Source organism: Acipenser ruthenus, chromosome 3 (genome assembly GCF_902713425.1).
Source record: "Acipenser ruthenus chromosome 3, fAciRut3.2 maternal haplotype, whole genome shotgun sequence".
Classification (NCBI taxonomy): Eukaryota; Metazoa; Chordata; class Actinopteri; order Acipenseriformes; family Acipenseridae; genus Acipenser; species Acipenser ruthenus.
In genome coordinates this window covers 69,103,254-69,126,850 of record NC_081191.1, presented here as the reverse complement: position 1 = coordinate 69,126,850, position 23,597 = coordinate 69,103,254, and the positions used below count along the sequence as shown (strand labels likewise).

The 23,597-nt window shown below is 37.4% G+C and overlaps 1 protein-coding gene across 2 annotated transcripts in view; it reads right to left on the bottom strand.

The window, feature by feature from the left end:
• Positions 1 to 23,597, bottom strand: part of LOC117394850 (vesicle-associated membrane protein-associated protein A-like) — a 38,118-nt gene continuing 14,521 nt past the window's right edge. Inside the window, exons 2-7 of one of the 2 annotated variants that reach the window (XM_059015646.1) lie at positions 12,742 to 12,894; positions 11,444 to 11,547; positions 8,427 to 8,507; positions 3,556 to 3,813; positions 2,278 to 2,457; positions 1 to 838 (exon numbers count right to left, since the gene is read on the bottom strand). In XM_059015646.1, the coding sequence (XP_058871629.1) occupies positions 680 to 838; positions 2,278 to 2,457; positions 3,556 to 3,813; positions 8,427 to 8,507; positions 11,444 to 11,547; positions 12,742 to 12,894 (935 nt within the window). In that variant the 3' untranslated portion in view covers positions 1 to 679. The remainder of the gene's footprint in view (positions 839 to 2,277; positions 2,458 to 3,555; positions 3,814 to 8,426; positions 8,508 to 11,443; positions 11,548 to 12,741; positions 12,895 to 23,597) is intronic. The other variant, XM_033993499.3, reaches the window with a different exon arrangement.

Sequence of the window (23,597 nt, the reverse complement as noted above, 5' to 3'; positions counted from 1 at the left end):
TGAGATTTTTTTCTTTTTTTATTTAATGTTAAATACCATGGGACAGAATTGTAAGAATGGAGCTTTTTTCAGTCAACAATTGCCTCACAAGGGTTATAATCTGTGGCAGGAAAGAAAAAATATAAAAAGAAACAAACAAAAACAATTCAGCAGGTTGGTATCAACCAGGACAGGAAAGGGATGAGAGATTTACAAGGAAGGAGGCACCATTTTCCCCAGCACACCTCTTGCCATTCCCAAAGAAAGTGGGATTATGAATTGGTCTAACAAATGGAATTTCAAGAGGCAACAGGTTGAAAAATTTGTCTTTAAAAAGGATTAAAATAACATTTTACAAGACACTTAACATTCCATTCAACTCTTATTAAAACCACAGAGAGAAAGAACAATTCTTTATTTTTACGGATTTTCATCAAAGGGCTCTATACGCCTTGACACGCCTGCTATTGATGTTTTGACAACGTACAACTTTTATATTTCCCACCCCAAAGAACTGAAAAAAGGAACATCTTGTTTTCTTGTGTGTGTACTAATTGTGAGTGTGTGAGATTGTTAAAGGCAAGGCCTGTTTATAATGCTGTACACAAACATGGTCACTATGGGCCATACTACCAATGACATGGCAGGTCAACGGAAAAACATTTCCAGGCCTAAATGAGCACGTTTGCATGCTTCTTCTCTACAAGATGAACTTCCCTAGGAAGAATCCGATGAAAATGGCTGCGATTACAACAAGGAGAGAAGGAAGAGAGCTGGAACTGTCTCTACCCATCAAGCCACCTGTGTTTGTTACCATGTTGTCTGATCTAGGTGCCTTCCTCATCCTCAAACCTTCATCCTGAAAAGACACAAAAAAGTTATACCAGAAAATATCACTGTTTATACCATTTAATTACACAAATTAAAAGAAAACACTGAACTACTGAATCTTTCTCAGCTACAGGCTATTTCATTGAATCACTGGAAACATTACCAATAAAATGTTGTATATCAGTAAATAATTAGGGCCCTATTCATAAAACTTTCAGGACTGTTTTAAAGAAATTATTACTTAAGCCAATTTTTTGCAGCTATAACCCTTTAAGGTGTTTCAGAGGTGGTTTATTAGTTTATTCATATATTTACACCGTTTGAGAATGTTTATAAAAATCGTTATATAAACTTTAACCCACGACATTGTGTGTTTAGATCATTCTTACTGAACGCCACAGGCACATTGTGAGGCACTATGGAACCTGGGAAGGGTAGTAAAGTCTTATTGCACACCCTGGAGTGGGTTATTGAGCTTATAAAATTAAGTTTATAAAAAGAGATGTATAAATTAGGTTTCCGGTTTTGTATTGACTTTGCCATTATGGATGCACAGTAAACATTATACTTTTGTGAGTCAGCTCTTCATTTAATATACATGTTCATAAATGTAATTTGAATACTAGTTTCATTTACTTTCATCTGTTCACATCTTTGTATTTAGCCTATTAATTTATACTTGCTCCAGAGTGGTGTAACTCCAGGGATGTTTCATGGTTTATTGCATTCACGTGTTTTTTTGCACGTCAGACTATTTTTACTTGTATGTTTTTATTATGATTATTTGCGACTTTTTTTACATTCTGGTGCTTTGCAGATAATTAAAATACTTGACATGTTGTACGCTTTATTCATTTGCACATACAAGTCTATACATGCAGGCTTATCTTACTGTATGTGTAAGCTACTAGTCTCTTCCAGCAACTTGGCAGCAGAAATTGCTATATTTAATGCTTTTGTGGTCAAGATTTCTGTTAACAGACAGACAGACAGCTGAGAGTATTTAAACCCCAAAATATGTTTGGAGAGTTGGGTGTTTGAACAGATCCGGAGGTGTACTGCAATTTCCCTCAACAAATGTGAACAAAATAAATTGTGGCTTATTGCGTTTTGCACATTTATGAAGCGCCCAAGCCCTTATTTATTGCACATTATTTTAAATCAATAATTTTTATATAAAATGTTCTACACTAAAAGAAAAATCTAATATATGGCCCTTGTTTAAAATAGCCTTCTAGCTGGTGCACAATGAACCTCCACATTACTGTTTAGTATTCCTTTGCAACTTCTTAAGACGGCCGTAACCAACACAAGCCAGGTTTTGACATGACAAATGAACAGCACTACAGTTTCGGCCACAAACCCCATGATTCAAACAACCTTCATACATACAGCCCCGGTCTTTACTGATCATAGGGATCTAAAGGTATACACAGTTGATTTGACACTTAGCCAATAACCCTGTACCTTAAGTTGCCGGTTTTCATCTGAGAGTTTCATCACATCAGACTGGAGCCTCTTGCACTCTTCCATGAGTTTCCTCATCTCAGTGTCATCCAGTGACATGCTGGTGGGTTTTGGCAGGGAAGAACCATCTTGCTTCGATGCATTAATAACTGGAGTAGCTTTGCTTGATTCAATATCATTCTGCAAACATTAGAAGGAAATTGTTACGCCTACACCGATGTCAAAATAAATCAAAATCAACCAACCAACCAATAAATCAGTTAATCAAATATTTGAACAACTACATCATTATTTAAAATCAATAATGTGTATTGTTTATTTTTACAATCACAATCCTTTTTATGCTCTGAAATTTTGTTTTTATGCAAAGCTGCTTTATGTGTTTTGGAGGAAAATAAATAAAATAAAAAACCAACAGATGCTATACATATCACAAGGAAGCTACACAAAAATTTATAAAATCATAAGGAAACATATTTCTTGGTTGCTGAGCAGCAGACCAATGAATGTTTTAATCTAGTTTCTCACCAGCTTTAAAAAGGTCAAGTGTAGTTTAAATTTTTGTATATCGCTATTACTGGTACACATTTCCAAATCTTATACGCCTATAGCGTATAAAAGCAAATTATCTAGTTCTGCAAATTGAAGGCTGGAGTTTCAAAATGATGTTCTATTGTGTGCATATTATGAGAGCGACAACCGTTTTGACAAAAATGCAACTATTTTAAAATGGGTAGGAATTCAGCCAAATAAAATCCTTATTACTTGTTTGAACTGTAACAGTCTTGTTTTATATGTTGGAGGTGAAAAGCGTGTGAAATAAATGAATTTTCTCTTCGCTTTAATCGGTTTATGAAATGTGCAAGATCTTTGATAACATTTAAATTGTATATTACATCTCTCAAAGCTACAGGGTTCAACAAACATGTAATACTTAAATTAGAAACATTAACACACAATTTGCTTAAAAAAAAAAAAACCTTTAGCTCATCTCCCATTTTATCAAAAGGTACATTGCATATGAAACATTTAAGGAGGAGCCAAGTACCTTAATCCATAATTAAACATGCTGATGGGACATGAGGTATGGATGGAAATACTCAGAAATAACTTTGATAACATTTCTCAAGGTAGTACTGACTAAGTCCTACAACCAAACCCAAGACATTTAAAAGGAAGAGAATATTGTACACATCTACATCTCACCTACAGCACTACATTAAAAGCACTACAGCAAAGCCAATGCCTAGAAACAGCTGGACTCTCCCTACAACAAACCTGCATTATTTTCCATTTGATCATACTGCTGGGGGCTGACACAAATCCCTGCAGATCAGTCTTGCTGTTAACAGTCAATGGGGTCTGAAGGTATCTGGTGCTGAAGGGGGTACGATGCTCAGGAGCACCCCCTGGTGTTGGGGCGCCCCGTGGTGGCAAGCGAGCATCACTGTCTGAACTGACCTTGCAGGCTTTGGTGGAAGATTGTGGGGTCACTAAAATACTGCCTATTGGTCTCCGTTCTTCAACTCTACTTTTCTATTTAGGAGAAAGAAGCATCATGCAGAAGAAACTTGTAAGCAAGCAAGCTGGATGGGTAACATTTAACACTCCTTTTTCTATACACTTTAAAACAGGGGTGGGTAGGGTGTAGTATTACTGTATGTGAGGGTGTACTGTATTGGAATTTGTATTCATAATTGCTACCAGATTAGATGTGCCGAGACAAACTATTTTGTTATGCTAATTAATATAATATTTCTTGTGTAAAATGTTATTGTAGCATAAAATGTTTAGTTTTATTTACTTCTGTAAATTAGACATTAATAAAAACCTTGTTTTCTAGTTAACTGTTGTGGGCATCTAGCTCTTCTGTAATCTCTAATAGACATTTCTGAGGCATCCACTCGAGCCAAGCGCTGTACTGGACACTGTGGTCCTGTATACAATACAAGACAGACATTTATTTTTCAGTATTAAGATACTGAACTATTTAATTAGTATTCTGGAGTTGTCTGTAAAGTCAGTATTGAAAGTCTACAGTTGAAATTCAGTAAATTTTTCACTATTCCAACTTCAAATTCATTACATTACTTTCAGTGGTAATCACGACTCCAGCCTCTCGAGGTAAACCTATTATTTTGAGACTATTCTTACAAAGCATTAGCATAAGCATATTGGTGTCTGTCTTGCAGCTGATTCTCTGATTTCCCTCTAAAAATGCATGTCACATTAGTGTAGAGCTTGCTCGGGCACCAGCGAATCTACTGGTACAGGGTGGGTGAAGCTGGCGTCTGGCGATTCTGCCTCTATGGAGAGGGCTGTTCGGTGCTGCTCAGAAACTTTACAATTTTTAAACTCGTCGTATAATTGAATACTAAAATCAGGGAAGCACAATCTTCCTGTATTATTTAGAAGTAGTCCATTATTTATTTTTTTTGCGAGTTTATTCATCATGTGACTTCACTCCATGTCTCTATGAAACTCAACATGGCGGCTGCACCAACGAAGAAAAGAAAGCAATGTTTCAGTAAGACAGAGCTAAAAGAAATCTGATTATCTATATGAGTATGGTGCGATAGTATTCTTAAAGTTTTGCTGTAATTTGTGTGACCATGTACGAGTCAATACCATTAAATATCATAATGCCAGTCGCAAACACGTAGAGAATAAGAAGGCATATAAGAAGGCAACAATGGCAAAGCACTGCATTCTTCTGTGTTGAAATACTAAGACCTAAGGTACTGTGTTCAAGACGGAGCTTTCCCGAAGTAAGTACACAAAATTAATTGTGTATTTCATTGTTTAATTTCTTTCTTTCAACGCTACCTGCCTTTAATGAAGCTATAATTAGCAATTTTAAAACATGGCCGTTTCTTAATTAAATTATATTTTTCTAGCTATACAATCCTTAAAGGAAATTTATCACTTTACTCTGTAAAGGATGTAGTCACTTCACTACACACCGTTGGTTTCGTAAAGACATTTTGTCTGGAGACACGCATCTTTAAATCTTGCAATATAACACTGCAGAATTAGGAAAGAAACAATTAAGAGGATTTATTATGCGTTTACATTAAAAGGGGCGCTACTTAAATTACAATCAGGTAATACACAGCAGTGAACCTCTTTTAGAGCAACGAGTCAGTCAACACGCCTTTATCAGTGTTTCACATTTTATCGTGGTTATTATTATAATGCCAGTAAAACACTAAACTTAATTTGTGGAGTACTGTACATAGGATTACTCTCACATGATATTGCTGGACTGTTACTAAACTGTTTCATATTTTTTATTTGTTATTGTAATGCCAGCAATAAGCTAAACAGGTCTTTTCAAAACACCTTTATTTGTAGACTGAACTATTGCGTTAGTGGAAGACTGTAAATATGATTCTCACAACTGTGCTGGACATTTGGTTTTCTGAACTGTTGTAATATAATTCTTAGATTTTCCTGCCTATTTTAATGCGAACAATGCCAAGTGATGTCTATAAACATTATGACAGGTTTGAAGTGTCTTCTGGTGCTTTACTTACTATTACAGCAACAAGAGTCTGATTGAAAAAAACAAATGAATTGTGGTAATATTTATTAATTTAATTATTTTAACTACCAACATTATATTTATGTTCAAATGCCACATTTAATGATTAATATGTTGATAAAAAGTGGGAACAAATCGAATTGGCCATTTTTGAAAAACAGAATTTGGTATTCCCAAGAATGTGTGATGACAAGTAATACATATCTATTTATTGATTCATATTGGTGTCTGGTGATCAACTTCATCTTGAGAACACTTTGCTTGCTCCCCGAGGGGTGTTCTCTTAGCCGGAGACTACTGTATTGTACTACGCTGGCGGTTCTTTCATAATTGAATGTCAACATGCATTTTAAATTTCAACTTGCCCATGTGCACTCTGTCTGTTGTAAAGACAAAAATGGGCCTCTAGTGGAGTAAAAAAAGGCATCTGATCAATAGTCTCACAGTTACAGGTCATCACTATTATCAAAATGTATGTCAAACTCATGGATTTTGTAAGAATGTTAAAATACTACTATTTAGGACCAGAACAGATGTCTTTTACACCCAAGTAGCAAAAAGTTTACATAAGATTTTTTCAAAACACTTTGATCTACGTAAGTAGGCTACAGTCCATCCTTAATGTTGTAATTGGCAGCCACAGTTAGTGTGTTTTTGCGCTCAGCCTTATAATGAACCAGCAGGTGCTAGTGGAATGTCACAATGGGTTGAGCTGCACAAACCAAATATTTGGATATGCTCACCACAGGTGACCGTCACTGGTGTTGATTGGACTAATTTACCATGAAACTGAAGACAGCTGCTTGGAGTTGTGATGATTAAGGCTATGATTTGTCTCTGGAGGTCAGGGAAATTGTGAAAATCTTACATTTTAAAAAGTGTGCGAAATCTTAGAAATTAATGTAAAAACACTTGATTCGGCGCTTCCTTTATTTCCTTTAAAAAAAAAAATACAGCATGCCATGCACGGCAAATACAAATCTGCGAGTATCTGTAAATTGTTTGGCTGTGTGTGCACACAGCATTTACGCGTAGCTATGTAGGTCAGCAAATGAGATAGACGCAAGCATGTAAATCGGTGACAGCTAAAATGCAAAAATAATTGAGAGCTGTTTTCTGCAAAGACAGAAGAACAAATGCATCAGAGAACAGAAGTTTACCATCTTAGAGGCTTTCTTTACAACATGCTGTTTCAGAATCGTGGAAAACTCTAGCGCAATGTGGTCGCAGCAGTTGTTCATACTTTAAAATATAGACTGCATTTTCGAAATTGGATACATTTACATTTAAGTAGATGTGCGGAGTTTGTACCTCTATACAATAGGATTTAAAAAAAAAAATCTAAATCAACATCGTTGGTACATCCATCCTCTCAAAACAGAGAACCTGAAAGGGAGAACTTCAAACATTATTTAGAGAGATGCGGGTATATGACAGATATTTTAGAATGACAGGTGAAAGGTTTGATGATCTGTTAAGGCTGTACACCTTTCCAAAAAAGACGCATGTCTTTTCGCACAAGGTCAGAGACCCTCGACTCTGACCAGAAATTCTCAGTCTTAAGAATGTACTGCAAGTTTCATACTGTAAAGTAACATTTTAACTGGTCAGTAGTCAAAAGCAAGTCTTTTGACTACTGACTACTGACCAATATTATTGGTTTTCGTGTCCTATTTAAAAGCTTGTGTATGTTGATGTAGCTAAAACTACATTTGGCGAATTCATGTTTTTTTGCCGCACCTCGCCCGTGAAATGTACTAAACATTACCGTGTCAAAATCGTAGCCTTAGTGATGGCTGTTGTTCTCCAGTCTTAAGCCCTGCATACACAAGGAAACATCGGTCTTTAAATAGTCAGAAAACATGGTCGGGGAAACTTTTTCAAGCAGCACGTGATCATTCCTGCTGCATGCACCAAAAATGGAGGAAAGCCTAATGGTGCTGCACTTACGGTTGCACAAACTTTGTAAAAGATGGGGTAAGCACAGGAACAGTTGCGTGGATCCAGACACTTTTGAGGAGCTGCTGAGGCATGTAGGACCACGAATAACCCCAAAGTACACCACAATGCATCAGCGTACATATTAATAAAATTATTGAATGTAGCAGGATTCCAAACCATGTCATCTTCCATAGAACTCTTGCACAGTTGCACGATCAGTGCCTCATGCCCACAGAGTCTCTCCTGATTGGCTAAAGACAATATGTTTCTCAAAAGTAGAACCCTGGTCTACTCCGGGAAACATTTCCTTGTTTCTGGAAACATCCAGCATACACGAGGAAACATTTTATCTGGAAAAATGTTTCTTCATCTATGCAGGGCTTAAAACAAGCAGTGTTCATCCAAGCATCTGTTTCTAAACCTATTTATTTTGAACAATAAGGTAGCCCAATCAACAATAACCCTAACCTGATAGTCAGCACCTGCTTTGAGTGAAGAGCTCAATCTAAATAATTGAATTGTTTTGTGCAGCACTAATAAAAAGGGCCAATGAAAGTCATCACCATACCACCTGAAAACCATTTCCATGGTATAAAGGACCACTGTATAACAAGGCAGCAATAAAGTTACACTTCTTTTGGAGGGCCTAAGAAATTTTACTTACCACTTTATCATTTTCAGAAGGTAGTTCAAATATGCATCTTAATTTGGAATCCATGAGATCATCAGGTTTTGCATCTTTCCACTGTAGAGAATAAAGGTTTGCAAGTTATTCTAACACACAATTACACATAACCAAGTCAAGCGTCAAAAGTTGAAACCCCTCATAAGAAAGCTTAAAAAAAGGTCTGTGCACATGCAACTTCATACTTTCAAAGTGAATGCTTACATTTTTTGTAAAACAAAAATTGCTATGAAAAGCAAATGATTTTCTATGGATTTGCTTACCAAATACAAGCTCTCAATTCTATGCTGCAGAGCTACTGAATATTGCCAAAATTCACAAACTTAAAAGGGTTAGGCTGGAAATAACTATAAGCAGTGTGAAACAATAAATGCTTGTTCTGTAAAATAAATTAATATAAAAAACAGTAAAACAGTCTTCGAATTTTCAGATCTCGTCTCTTATTCAGTATTTTGTTTCCATTTCTAGACCTATACAACTTTAACAGGATGGTGCTCCAAGTATTGAAGCAACATAGAAAACCAAGAAACACTGTCAATTTCCCTACTTTTATCCTCTAAAATGAAGGTGACTTTTTTCATAACAGCTATCGCAGTTCAATAAAATATAAACTAAAACACATTATTACTGAATAAAATACATTATATGCCACCAGGGGAAGAGTACATTTTATGTAGCTGGATGTAGTCCTGTTTCTGGTTAAAAATAAAAAATAAAATAAAATAAATCTTCATGCAATGCTGCCCTCTGCTGTACCAGACAAATCACACAGCCAGGATTTTACAAATTTCCAGAAACTTTTTTTTTTTTTGGGGGGGGGGGGGGGGAGAATCCTCTGCTTGCTTGTACTGTTAACTGTAGACTGAAAACTTGAAAGGTGGTCTAGCCTTATTGAATAAGTCGATTAACCAACCCATATTCCATATACCAAATCTACATCCTCAATAAAATAAACAAAACATTACATTACATGTGGAAATTAAAACAGATACAAAAAGATTTGAAAAATGTAAAATACCAATTCACACAAAGTTGGTATTCCCATTTGAACTTAATTAGCTTCCTTGATATTCTAATAAAACTACAAATAGTTTATCTATTTGAATTGTTGCCATAAAATAGACAACTTCTCTTCAAGGTCATAAAATGTAACAGTTCACCTACATTTGTTGTATTGTCATCTGTTTTATTGGCAGTGGCCATTTCTTGCAAAAGGGCAATAAGAATAATCCTCAACTCCTTACATCTATAAAAAAAATCTGCCAGTTAAATTTGATTTGTTTTACATAGTAGTCAGCGCGCCAGACAAGCTGCATAAGGGGCATTTTTATGCATTGAAAAAAAATATGATAATTAAAATTTAATGCATAAATACACGTAGCAATTTTGCTGCACAGCTTCAGTTCGCATGTTATCAAGCTTCTTATACTTCGTTGGTTCCCGACATCTCAATAGTCAATAGTGAATATACTGCATGCAGTAGTTAAAGAATGGATCACAGAAATGCCGAGACAGCCAATTGTAGCCTGCCTGGGAATTGTCAGTAACACATGACCAATAAGACCAATTAAATAAATAATGTACGATTAAATCCACTACTTGCAATGCGTGTTTGTGACTGGTGAATAAGCGACTGGATTCCGCCATTTTAGTCCCCTTAAACATAACCTACCAATTTACCTAATGTACCTACCACATTTTTGGAAGGTAAATACATATAATAAATACAATATTCTGTGTTTGGAGAGAGTTGGGATGCTTTATATTGCTATAGCAAGGCGATCAATAAAAAGTACACAATATTATCGTTTCCTTATTTGCAGTAGTGCAGGGTCCGTTTTTAAAAAACTATAACGTGGGCTCCCGAGTGGCACATCCAGTAAAGGCGCTCCGCATGGAGTGCAGGATGCGGCCTATAGCCTGGAGATCACAGGTTCTAATCCAGGCTATGTCACTGCCGACCATGACCGGGGGTTCCTAGGGGGCAGCGCACAATTGGCCGAGCACCGCTCGGGTAAGGAGGGCGTAGGTCGGCAGGGCAATCCACGGTTCACTGGGCACCAGTGTGGCTGATAGGGCGCCTGTGGGTCTGCTGTAGAGCCATTCAGATATATGTTGTCCACTGGCACTATAGGTCTGGTGGCTTCGCTGTGGATCCCCAGTGCGAAAAACGACGGATTGGCAGGAACACGTTTTGGAGGACGTGCATTTCAGCCTCCGTTTCCCGAGTCACTGGGGGGTTGCAGCGGTGAACCGGGATAAAAATAATAATTGAGCATTCCAAATTGGGGAGAAAACCAGGGTAAAATCCATTGGCGACGGCTACATTTATATAAAAAAATAACACAACAACACCACACTGTAACAGTCATGTAGTAGTGGGAGGAGACTCGGTGAACGCAGTAGCCAACTATAAAAATTGAGAGGAGCAATTTCCAGGACTATTATACTATTCATATTATTAAGACAGGACTAAATGGCCACGAAAGACATTGTTGGAATTTATTTCAGGTGGAAAATAAAAAAATAAGTGTTGGATTGTAAATTAAGTTGTTCAAAGTAACCTTACAGTTTAAATATAAGGCCGTAGTTAATGCATACCCCATACATTAGTATTAAAGTACATACAGTATTAACTGAAAGTACTCCTGACTTCAAAGTAATGTTGCATTTTACTCTGTGTCAAAATTGGAGAGTAAATTAGTCGGTGATCCAAAACCTTATCTGGAGCGCTGATAGTGCTAATGTACAACGCATACCATTAAAAGCCATTTATTTAACTTCAGGGCATGGTGCCTTCCCTGCTAAGAAATCAAATAGCTGTTCTTTTAGAAAAAAAGTTAAATTCTTTAAATAAACAAACTGCATTTCAGAAATGCACTTCTGCACCGAAAGCTAACCACCAACTAACTAATCATTGTTGCGCTTTTCAGATTCTGTTGAATTAATTCACAAAAGTAACAAATAGCTGAAAGGTTCCTTTTTTATATACTCACCACTGCCTCCATGTCTGTAACATGAGGTGATGCAAAGATTGTCTGTACCATAAATTTGTGTTTACTTTTTTCATTCGGATCGTAGTCAAAAGGTTGTAACATTACTGCAAAAGAAAAAAACAGTACTTATTTGCAACATTAAAACAGGCTATAAAGTGTATAAATACACATGGTCTGGAACTTAATGTTACTGTAATGCTAGCAAATTAACTGCTGCACTCACAACTTCCACAAATGTGCTGCATGTATCAAGTTACTTTTAGGACAGAATGCACATTTGTATTCAGTGGTAAGTAATTCAGAATGACAGGATATGCATATTTCCACCAAAATCTACAAAATTACAGTATATCCAATAGGGAGGCAAGATTAGCATGTACGGTGTCCATTTTAGGACATCCTCAGGTATCGCCCCTTCCTGCGGCAGGCATCAGTTCTCCATGAGTCAGTCGTCAGGCATCAGTCCTCCTCGAGTCAGTTATCAGTCGTTGGGCATCAGTCCTCCCGAGTTTTTTTTTTTGTTTTGTTTAAGGGGAGTGAGGAGGGCAGAGTCATCTAAAATCACCCAATCAAACAAAAGCAAAAAATAAGCAGCTACACTGTACTGTTAGCAATTAGTTTACAATTTCATATGTACAGAACGGTATCTAATTATTTTGTTGGCCATTTACTAAGCTTGACAAATTAAATCGATAGGATGTGCTTGATTTTTGTCTGCCTTCCACCTGCTTTAACAACTTTGTTTAGAAAATATTTTATGCAAAGTATGTTAGTGACGTGGTCTTGAATTCTAAATGCTATATTAATGTTGTATTTTAAACATACCTTGGCAATGTGTTACCATTAAGCTTATTAAAATAAATTACGGTGGACTAGTTTTCTTTTTTCTGCTGGCTGGTGGAGAAAATGCATTTAACAGATTTGAATTGGGGCAAAACGTTAAGATATGAAAAGTGTTGTCAGTCAGAATAGAATAGAACAATAAGATTCTTCTGTTGCTGGTGGCTTGGTGCCTCCGCATTTTTTTTTTTGACCACCAGCCGCCACTGCCAACGACTGACTCGAGGAGGACTGATACCCGATACCTGACGACTGACTGAAGGAGGATGGATGCTTGACACAGGAAGGAGTGATATCTGAGGACCTAAAATGGACACAGTAAGCATAGATACATGTACCTGGGGTCAGTGGAAAACAAACATGATGTACAGCTTCCATAAATGAGCAGGAGGTAGCTATTCATTTATTTGTTTTTAAAAGTAGTATCTATCTATAAATAGGGGTGGGTTGTTCCTTACCTGAGACAATTATATTAGACCCCGGCTCAATCATCCCACTGTTCGGCCGTACACAGTACCTGCGTGGCGCCGTGGTCTTCACTTTGAAACATACTTTTCTGTCGGAGGGGTTTGTCAGCTTTAGGTTTGTAGTGACAACATCTGTGAAGGGACCTGTGAAGTGATCAGGAATGGGTCAGTGATGCAGCAAGACACAGATAAGAAAAATGGCGTCTGCCAAAAAGCAGCTTGCTGTGCTCCAACGCCCAGCTCGCATAAATCTAGCCATGGGGTAATCTGGATTGCATGTTATGAAGTAGCATGCATCCATCAAATGTGTTAAGCAAGAGTGCAGTTTACTCTATTACATACAATTTGTTAATTGAGGTTGTTGAAAAACAAAGTGTTTTTTTTGTTTTGTTTTTGTTTAGAAATTAGTCATTAGTCATTTTTATTATATGATCCAAGTAAAATAAAAGCAGACTTTAAAAAAACACCAATATGAATATATATATATATATATATATATATATATATATATATATATATATATATATATATATATATATATATATATATATATATATATATATATATATATATATATATATATATATTTTAAATCATCTCTTCAGATCAAAAAAATAACCAGACCTTTTGCGTGATATTATCAGCACAACCCTAGTCTGGATTTTGTGAGGGTTCTCTCTCTCCTGGACAGTACAGTATGGGCAGCAGTGTGGAGTAGTGGTTAGGGCTCTGGACTCTTGACCGGAGGGTCGTGGGTTCAATCCCCAGTGGGGGACACTGCTGTTGTACCCTTGAGCAAGGTACTTTACCTAGATTGCTCCAGTGGAGGCCCAACTGTATGGATGGGTGATTGTGTGTAAGTAGTGTGATATCTGTATAATGTGAAATAATGTATAATGTGATACCTTGTAACAATTGTAAGTCGCCCTGGATAAGGGCGTCTGCTAAGAAATAAATAATAATAATAATAATAATAATAATAATAATAACTCAGCTACACATTACCAGGAGTCAAAAACCAGCAGAAACTGTCAGTGTTAAATTGCTATCTACTCCCAAAATTAACTAGAAATGAATGTGTTGGAATGGTTTGTAAACACCAAGTAAAATAAAAGGATCTACAATGATATGGCCAAAGGAACTTTGATAGAATCATTGAAAACAGTGTTTGCCACTGTAAAGACACAAGGGTCTATTTTAATTATCTAAACTAGGGGGTTCTCAAACTGTTTTTTTTTTTTTTTTAAAAAACAACTTTTTTCTAGACTAGTACTGAATTGAATAATTAGAGTTTTAATACATGCAATCAGGGCCGTGTTAAGCCAATGGGCTACATGGGCTGAAGCCCGGGGCCCCGCCTCCTAGGGGGGCCCCCGTCGTCCCTGTAAAGCAGTGGTCCTCAAAGTGGTGCCCGCTGGCAAATTCTGTGCTGCTCGCTTATGCTGTGCTTGTACGTACTCGACATATTTTTTTCTTTCCTGAAGTACCTCTGCGATACGATCATCCAACTGAATATCTGCATTTTCTCTGCGGTAGCCCAACCATAAATTAGCTGGGTGGGACATTAACTCTGTCTGTTTCAGTTGCAGGTACTGACAGTAAGTTTAACCAATAGGAGAATCAAATATCTGCCAAGTTTACGCAGTTGTCCAATCATAATTAAGCAGAGGCCGTTCACGGTATTCTGCATGAAAATTGAAGGCGAGTGAGTAGCCAATGGGAAAGTGAAAGATCCGACAGCTGTCCAATCATTCGTGAGCAGAGGCGGGCTGTTAATATGCCGGGTAAACACTGAATTTCGTCGACTGTTATTGAGAAAAATAATACATTTCAGTATTTAGAATTGAATTTTCTCTATATATATTTTTTTAATTTCACCAGACAAGGGAAACACCGTAGTAGATTTAGTTACAAATCCACTTTCTCTGAATAATTGTACTGGGAGATGAGCGATCTATAAAAAAGAGTAGTGTTGACAGATTTGACAAATTGACACAAAGCGAGACGCTATCCTCTTATTTTAGTTTATTCATGGTTATCTATGTAAACATGTTATTTAAAATGATTTGCATTGCGTATTTTATATGAATTATTTGAAAAATAAGCGCAGCACACACAATTACTGCCTGAGACTTGGCCTTATCAGCGTAAACAAAGAATAACTCCCACTAAAACTCTATATATAACGTTATACTATAAGAACCTATGCAATAGTCAGCGTGCCCGCAAACAGCCAAGTAAGATCAATTTATGCCCGTGCCCAAATTACTTTGAGGACCACTGCTGTAAAGTCAAACTGATAACGGTTGGCAAATAAAAAAGCACGTACTAAACTAAACAATTTGCCTATTTTTTAAAACATTTTGTGTCCTTTTGGCATGCCGTAGTTATTTGACGAAATAAAAAAAATCTTATGCTAACTCAAATAAGAAAAGCTGAGTAGCGGTGCGAAAAAAAGAAAAAATCACTAAACTCAAACTAGCTAAATCCGAGGAGGTTATAAATAGTACCCCAAAACTCACTAAACTCTTTAAAAGTCAGTGTCAGAAGAATGAAAAGTTAGGAAGAGCCACATGAGTCAGAGGAGCAAGCAGAGAGCAGCGAGTCGGTTAGCGCTGAGTGCACAGCCACTACAGCAGAGGAGAAAAACGAGAGCCAGCCATTGAACTGCCAATTTAAGGCGAGAGAAACTGACAAAACAGATAATGCTATTGCTAGCTCTGATACGGCATGTTGGGGTCCGATAACTGAGGAGGTGAGGTCGCACTAGGTGAGCAAGTGTCCCCTTATTTGCCAGTAAGACAGTACTTTTTCCGCCTCAGAGAGAATTTAACGAATTACTGAATTTAATGACTCAATCATTTAACTCTCATGTTCACTGAACATGACCTGCTTCGCCAACTGGACTTCACGGACATTAGTAAGGAATTATTTTTTAAGTTTTAAGGCAAGAAAGCATAAGATCTAGCAATGGTAAGTCAAATGTGTCTTTATACTTTGCAATGTTAAGGAGGCTTGAGAGTAGCGCCGACTACACTAAGTTTTTGTCTAATGTCATATCATGCTGTGCTGCCTGAAACATGGTCCCACCGACTACAACTAGCGTTGATTTAATTCGAAACGATGCAGTCGGTAATGAGAGCTAGTGGTAGTACCGACTACCATACTATTTTGCATGCCATAGCTACTACTGTGATGTGAGTGGTAACGCTGTCCACTGTCTATTCGAATGACATTATTGTGTTGGTATTGTATGAGTTTGTGCTTGGGGGGGGGGGGGGGGGGGGGGGGGTTCTCCAAGGGGGCCCCTGAAATGTCAGTAGCCCTGGGCCCCCAAATACCTTAATACGGGCCTGCATGCAATGGTGCAGTCAAATCACCTCTGTTACGCATAGCTAACCTAACTGCAGTTTTAAAGAACACTTTTTTAATCTGTCAGGAACGTGAGCAATTTAATAGAAAGAAGTACTTCATTTAATCTTTTTATAGTAATACGTGCTTGCAGCGGCAGGCTTAGTGTTATTAATGGTTCTGTTCAGACCATTTGTATGTGTTGCAATACAACATAGATTATACGATTAGTCACTTTCTAAACGATTATTCAAATAAACGATTACACATGCCCATCCCTAACAACTGGGGCCAGTTTCATAAAAGCGACTTGTGCTGAATCACATAGTAACAGGCACCTCGCAGATTAAAATTTGGGTTTCACAAAACTTTTGCACGGCTGCAACACCGCTAATTTTGACTAAAATTTGCAACAGCCAGACACCAACAGCAAGTATCAATTGTCATCGCAAATCCTGTTTTAAGACATACCAAGATGCTGATACAACTAGCTGCCCATCGATATGGCAGAGAAATCAGAAGAGAAAGAGTATTTAGGGGCCGGTCAAATACTCTTGATGCGCATACAGACTCAGAATTAATATCAAAAAGTACCAATTGCCAAGAATGGAGATAACTAATCTTAGGGTGGTCAAACTTATTTTTTAGTGATGGGCACCAATAATCTATATTTTGATATGATATTGGTAATTTTTGTATCGTGGGATTAAAAGAATTTGACTGAAAACTCAGACACACTTTTTATTGCTAATACTGCTAAAATGCAAAACACAGTATAATGAAGATTATCAGTTCATTTTTGGGCATTAGTTGATTAATCAGTAGATTAAATCGGCATATTCATTCCTGCACATTTTTAATAAAGGTAACAATCTTATAGTGGCTGTCCTGCATAGTAATACATTAAAAAAATAGAATCTAAAATAACATAAGCTCAATGGAAATTTGGTAGCTTTAAAAGCATTTTTTATTTCAGTAAATGTAACACATTCACAGCACAACATTAATCCATGAAAGAGTTTAATAGCTGTAGTTGTAGAAAGTGCAAGAAAGTGTGTGTGTAACTAACAAACCAGATACGAACTGACGCGGGAAGCCTTCTCGAGCGCATTCTCTCAGCAGGGGATGTTGGGAAATGGAGTTTTAAAAAAAAAAAAAAACCCTGCCCGATTAAATTGATTTAAAAAAAAAAAAAAAAAAATGTATCTGCGATCAACTATTTAGTTGATTAAATCGGTCCGATTAATCTGTTAAATCTGAGCAGCCCAAAGAAAAACTACGCACTAAAGTATTATTTAACCATTTTATTCCATTGATTTGCATTTAGGTACCAAACACTATTTGCATGCTGCATGAAGTTTGGCACAACAAATATTGACGGAGTCGTGCCGAATTTTGCACCCTGCCTTACTTTCAGATATGCGTATGCGTCAGCGTTTCACTTTGGCTGCGTGTTTACTTAACCTATTATTCATCGCCGTGAATTTTTGGTATTATAAATAAGTGAAATGTACTTTTTGAGACATCAAAACATCTCAAAATAATGCTGACTCGCAAATTTTGCATTTACACGCAGACCAGCTTCAGATTCAATTACTTCCAGAGTGACTAGAAAATTAACAACCCTGAAGTCTGTGCACAGTGAAGCATAGAAATATTACGGTTTTGAGGTAGATGATGGAATCGTAAACAATAACAAGACCTTGTTTTTCTCCATGGATATTACGAAGCAAAGCACCACTAAGTTAAAGTAAGTTACTGCTTTTCATTTATAAATATTGGTTATGTTAACGTCTGTGTTTGTGAATTTTTAGGAAGAGTCAACTACAGCCAAAAAAACCTTGGACCTGGGGGAGCATCCCACTGAAAAACACTTGGCCCATAAAAGGCTGTCATTATTAACCCGGAAGGCCATCTATAATATATATATATATATATATATTATATATATATATATATATATATATATATATATATATATATATATATATATATATATATATACACACACACACACACATACACACACACATACCTGAACAAGGGTACAATGCAGTAGAAAGAGCACCATCACTGATTCTTATACTTTCAATCTATCTACTTAAATGTAGTACAGCAAGTAACGTTACAAAAAAAAATAAAAAATTAATTAAAAAAAAAAATTCAGAATAGTTGGGATCCGAGTGGCGCATCCAGTAAAGGCGCTCCACGTGGAGTACAGGATGCGCTCTATTAGTCTGGACGTCGGGAGTTCGAGTCCAGGCTATTCCTTTGCCGACCGTGGACGGGAACTTCCAGGGGGCGGCGCTCAATTGGCCGAGAGCCGCCCGGGGGGAGGTAGGATTATGTCGGCCAGGGTGTCCTCGGCTCACCGCGCACCAGCGACCCCTGTAGTCTGGCCGGGCGTCTGCGGGCTTGCCTGTAAGCTGCCAGAGAGCTCTTGGGTGGCTGCATGGTGAGTCCACACTGTAACGGCAAACGGCACACGCGTCGGAGGACAGCGTGTGTTCGTCTTCACCCTCCCGAGTCAGTGCAGGGGTGGTAGCGGTGAGCTGAGCAAAATGAAATAATTGGCGATTCCAAATTGGGAGAAAATAATAAAAATAATTGGCAATGACTAAATTTATAAAAAATTTAAATTCAGAATAGTGTTTGCTGTCAGCAACAATACAGTAACCACAATAGCAACTAGTATCCGGTTTGAATGACAAGTTGAAGAAATCAAAACTACTGGATGCAAGACGGTGCTCTCTTCTCTAACAAAGCCAGGAAGGAGGATTTGAATAAATTTCTTTCATCGGTGTAAACTAGGAGCTTCTACAGCACAGGGGTTGAATACTTATGCAAGCAAGATATTTCAGTTTTTTTATTTTTCTTAAATATTTCAACATAAAACCAATGTCACCTTACAATAATTGATTTTGAGTTTCAGTGTTTTAAAATAAAATATCAAACAGAACAGAATTGGTCAGGGGTCTGAATACTTTTGCAAGGCACTGTATATATTTTTATAAACAGTCCACAAACAAGGTTCTCTTTTTTGTGCATGAGGTTCCTGAACTGAACAGCAGCTCCATGCAAGTAGAAGATTGTTTGAGTATTGAGGTATTATTTAGGCTATTGGAAATGCCCATGATTCACAACAGTCCATCACTGAGCAAACCGCATTACTCATGGAATATTGAATTAAACGTTAGTCAGGGTATTCCTCCCACCCCCACCGAGTGAATTCAAAGACTTAAGCACTTTCCATGACAACACACAATTTCTAGGACCAAAAAACAATTCATAAAATCCATTTTTAGAAGGTTTGAGATTGAGATGATAAATCAGATTTACTTCATTACCTGCAGACCCAAATCTTGGACTTTCCACGATAAATGACTGCCTGTATGACTAAGTAACTTTCTGAAGCTCAACTCGGACAAGACTGAAATTCTGATCCTCGGTACTCAGAGGTTGCAGTCAGTTTCTCCTCTTGTAATCTCCATAGGAAACATGGTCATTTCTCCCTCTCCCAACTATCAAATCTGGGAGTCATCTTTGATAGAGACCTCAGGTTTTAACAAGCACATTAATAATACTGTAAAAATGTCCTATTACCATCTTAGAAATATTGCAAGACATTGGCCAATGCTGTCACAAGAAGATGTTGAAATGCTCATCCATGCATTCATGTCAAGAGTAGATTATGCAATTCTCTTTTCTGGTGTTAGCGATTGCACCTTGAAAAAACTTCAACTGCTTCAAAACTCTGCAGCTAGAGTTCTTACAAGGACAAAATCAACTGAGCACATCACCACTGTCCTGAAGTCTCTACACTGGCTCCCTGTGAAGTTCTGCATTGACAATAAAATTCTCCTACTGGTGTATAAATCAATACATGATCTGACCACAACCTATCTGTCTGACCTAATTATCCCTACAGTTCCCTAGAGCTAATCTCAAAACATTCGGCTCAAGAGCTTTGTGCTGTTATGCCTCAAAAGCATGGAATGCCTTCCCAGACAAAATCCAACATGCAGACTCAAGTCTTTCTTTTGGTCGGCTACTGAAAACCCATCTGTTCACAACAACCATTTAGGACCATATTAAAATTACTCATTTATTCTTGCATGTCCGTTTTTAATTGTAGATGCAGTTAACAAATTTTTAAAAAAGTACTAAACTTCTAAGCATGGTGTTGGCGTCAGTGTGGCCTAAAAATTGGGACCCATAATACCTTATGGCTACTTTGTCATTGTCATTTTCCCCACAGGCGCATATGGATATCTATTTGCTTGGATTGAGAGATTGAACACCAGGCGAGCAGCAGAGTTCTGGATGAGCTGGAGCAGATGGGTGGCGGACGCAGGGAGGCCAGCCAGGAGGGAGTTGCTGTAGTCTAGGCGGGAGAGTACCCGGGCCTGGTACTCTCATTTACTGTGCTCATTTACTTTAGAAGTACAGGGGCATTTACACTGTTTAATGTGGCGTCTACGAATACACGTGGACTTTTAAAACAATGCAAAGGAAAAGATTCCTTCCATCAATTAAGCAACAATGGTCCGAGGCCATGCATCACATAATTGTACTTGCAGTTGTCAACTAAGAATGTATATATAAATAATATCTTTATATAGCGCCTTTCATAGGGGACCACCATCACAAAGCACTTTACAGAGGTAGGCTGAGAACTGTGCATTATATGCAAAGTCACTTACAATAGGACATTGATTTAACATCTCATCTGCAGGATGGAGCACAAGAAGTTTAAATGACTCTCAGGGTCACACAGTGAGTCAGTCAGTGGCAGAGGTGGGACTTGAACCAGTGACCTTCTAGTTACAAGCCCTGGACCACACTGCTTCAAGCATAGTATAAAAACTCACCCGCAAAGACCTGCTGAAAACAGATTCACAATACATAGAATACAGTGCTATTGTAGCTATTAGCAGAGTGGAGTGTGTTTATACATTGTTAATATGGGTGCTCATTTTGGATTGCCCAGTACACACGTACATGAGACATTCAGCTAACAGAAGGCAACAGCACTTTAAGGCTTTGTGAAATATGAACAGATAGGGGTGGGCAACGATATGAAAAATCTTTTGTAGCAAACTTTTTGCTTTTGTAGATGTTTACAATTATTTATTTGAGCAATCTTTTTGCAAAACCCCAAAAATGCTAATTAAAAGTAGTCATACCAACAAGGAACTTGAAATTAAATGCTAGTTGAGGCACCTTTAGCAAGAATAACCTCTTTTAAACCATTAGGATATCTCTCAAATGCGCTTTTGGCATGATTCTTTAGTTCATTCAAATTCTGAAGACTTCTCTTGTGCACAGCCTTCTTCAACTTATACCAAAGATTCTCAATCGGATTTAGATCAGGACTTTGACTAGGCCATTCCAGAACCTTGATTTTTCTCTTCTTTAACCATTCTGAAGTAGATGTTGTGTGCTTTGGATCGTTGTTGCGTTGGAACATCCAGTTGCGCTTTAAACCAAGTTTTGTAGCGGAGGGTTTCAGATGATTGGCCAGTATCTTTTGGTATGCTATGGAATCCATTTTACCATGTATTGGAACTAAATTTCCTGTGCCATTAGAGGAAAAACAGCCACGTAGAAGGATATTACCACCTCCATGCTTGACAGTAGGTATGGTGTTCTTTTCTTTCTCTGCCTCACCAGACTTTCTCCACCTCACCAGACTTTCTCCAAACGTAACTATCACCGTGACCAAATACCTTGATTTTTGTTTCATCACTCCACAAAACCTTTGACCAAAACTCATATCCATCATTTAAATGCTGTTTTGCAAACTTTAAAGTGATTGTGCTTGTGACGTTCTCCTAAGAGTGGCTTTTTTCCACGGTTTGCAACCATTGAGACCTCCACCATGCAATACTCAACCTATGGTTGAAATGGAAACCCCAGTCTCACTTACAGCCAATTCTCTGACCATTCATTTTTCTTCTCTCTTTGTGTATACAACAAGCTTGATTCATTCATTCAAATTCATTCAAAGCCAAAACAGCATTTGCTCAATTGCAAACTTTGCACCACTTGAAAAAAAACTAAGAATTACCATACTAATGCAAAATGATGCAGGTTCAGGTGATGAAGGCGGGGAAGCTCAGCGGTTTCAGATCAGATGATACAGCCTCCGTCAGTCTGATATATTACGCTTTCCCGTTACACTAAAATCTGTATTTTGGATTAAAAAAAAAAAAAAAAAAAAAAAAGATGCTGCAAGAGCTTGTAACTCAGGCATTTTTTGTATTGAACATTTTATTGCTATAGTACTACTTTGGATGTTACATTTATTATTTCATGCTGTGCTTTCACACTGGAAACTAAAATTTCTTACTTGCAGAGATTATGTAAAGCCATTTATTTTAGTGGATATATACATTTTTTTTTAAATGTAGCGACTTGTTTGCGTTTTTCACCTACATATGTCTATGATGTGCTTCTGCACTGCACACTGTAGTCGTCTGTTTTGTGAAAATATTTGAAATGCCAAAACAGTAGACATACTGCAGCAACTTTGAATTGTATTTTACCAGTCAATATGAGTCTAACTGTGCTCTACCTCGGAATTGTAAGCATGCCTAACTGTAAACATAATCTATCTACCGATTGTAAATAATGCCTGTAATTTTGCCCCTGCCTGAGTCAACGCTCCCCCACCCCACACCACACCCTTTTGCCTTAATGACAACTTCGGCACGTCAGATTTTAAATTACCTGACCCAGGTCTCTTTTTACTACCCGGGTATCGAAAATTTATTTCAGAATTTAAAGAATTTAGGAAATATGATAATGCAGTTGTAAGAGCAGGTCTCCGGCCGGCGTAATAAAGACAACATTAAAAACAAGCTTTGCATTAAGCCTTTTCTTAACTGATAGAATATCAAGGTTTTACAGAAAACACCACCACACAGCGGCAAGTACACCTCAATAATAACTGCAGCGACTACTCAGGAACTAAATCGGAAAAAATAAATAAATAAATACTTAAGTAGCAGTGTATCCCAGAAAATAGACAAAAAAAAAAAAAAAGATAAAGTAGATTAACAAAAAAAAAGCATACGTGTCATTCCATATGAAATCAATCACCAAAAACCTCGACCCTTTTGATTTGGACAAAAAATTCCATTCATGTTTGCCTTTGGGAGAAGTGGTTACAGGGTAAAGTTTTAGCACAAGTGACATCCCATTCATGAGATAAAGTCAAAGTTGACCCATTTTGGACCCCAAACCCAACCTTTCCATGGTCATAACTTTTGACCATGGAAATTGACACAGAATTGACTACAAATGCTCTTTCAAGAAAGCCTGGTGGACGCAGTGGAGTATCGGAAGTGAACTACAACTGACAGATCCACCCTTCAGACAATCAATTAACCTGTTGATCAGTTCATATTATCAACAGCTGAGGGATGAACTCCTTCAAGAAAATGAATTGCTAGTTGTTGGTGATTTTGCACAAAACTTCACTTACCATGCAA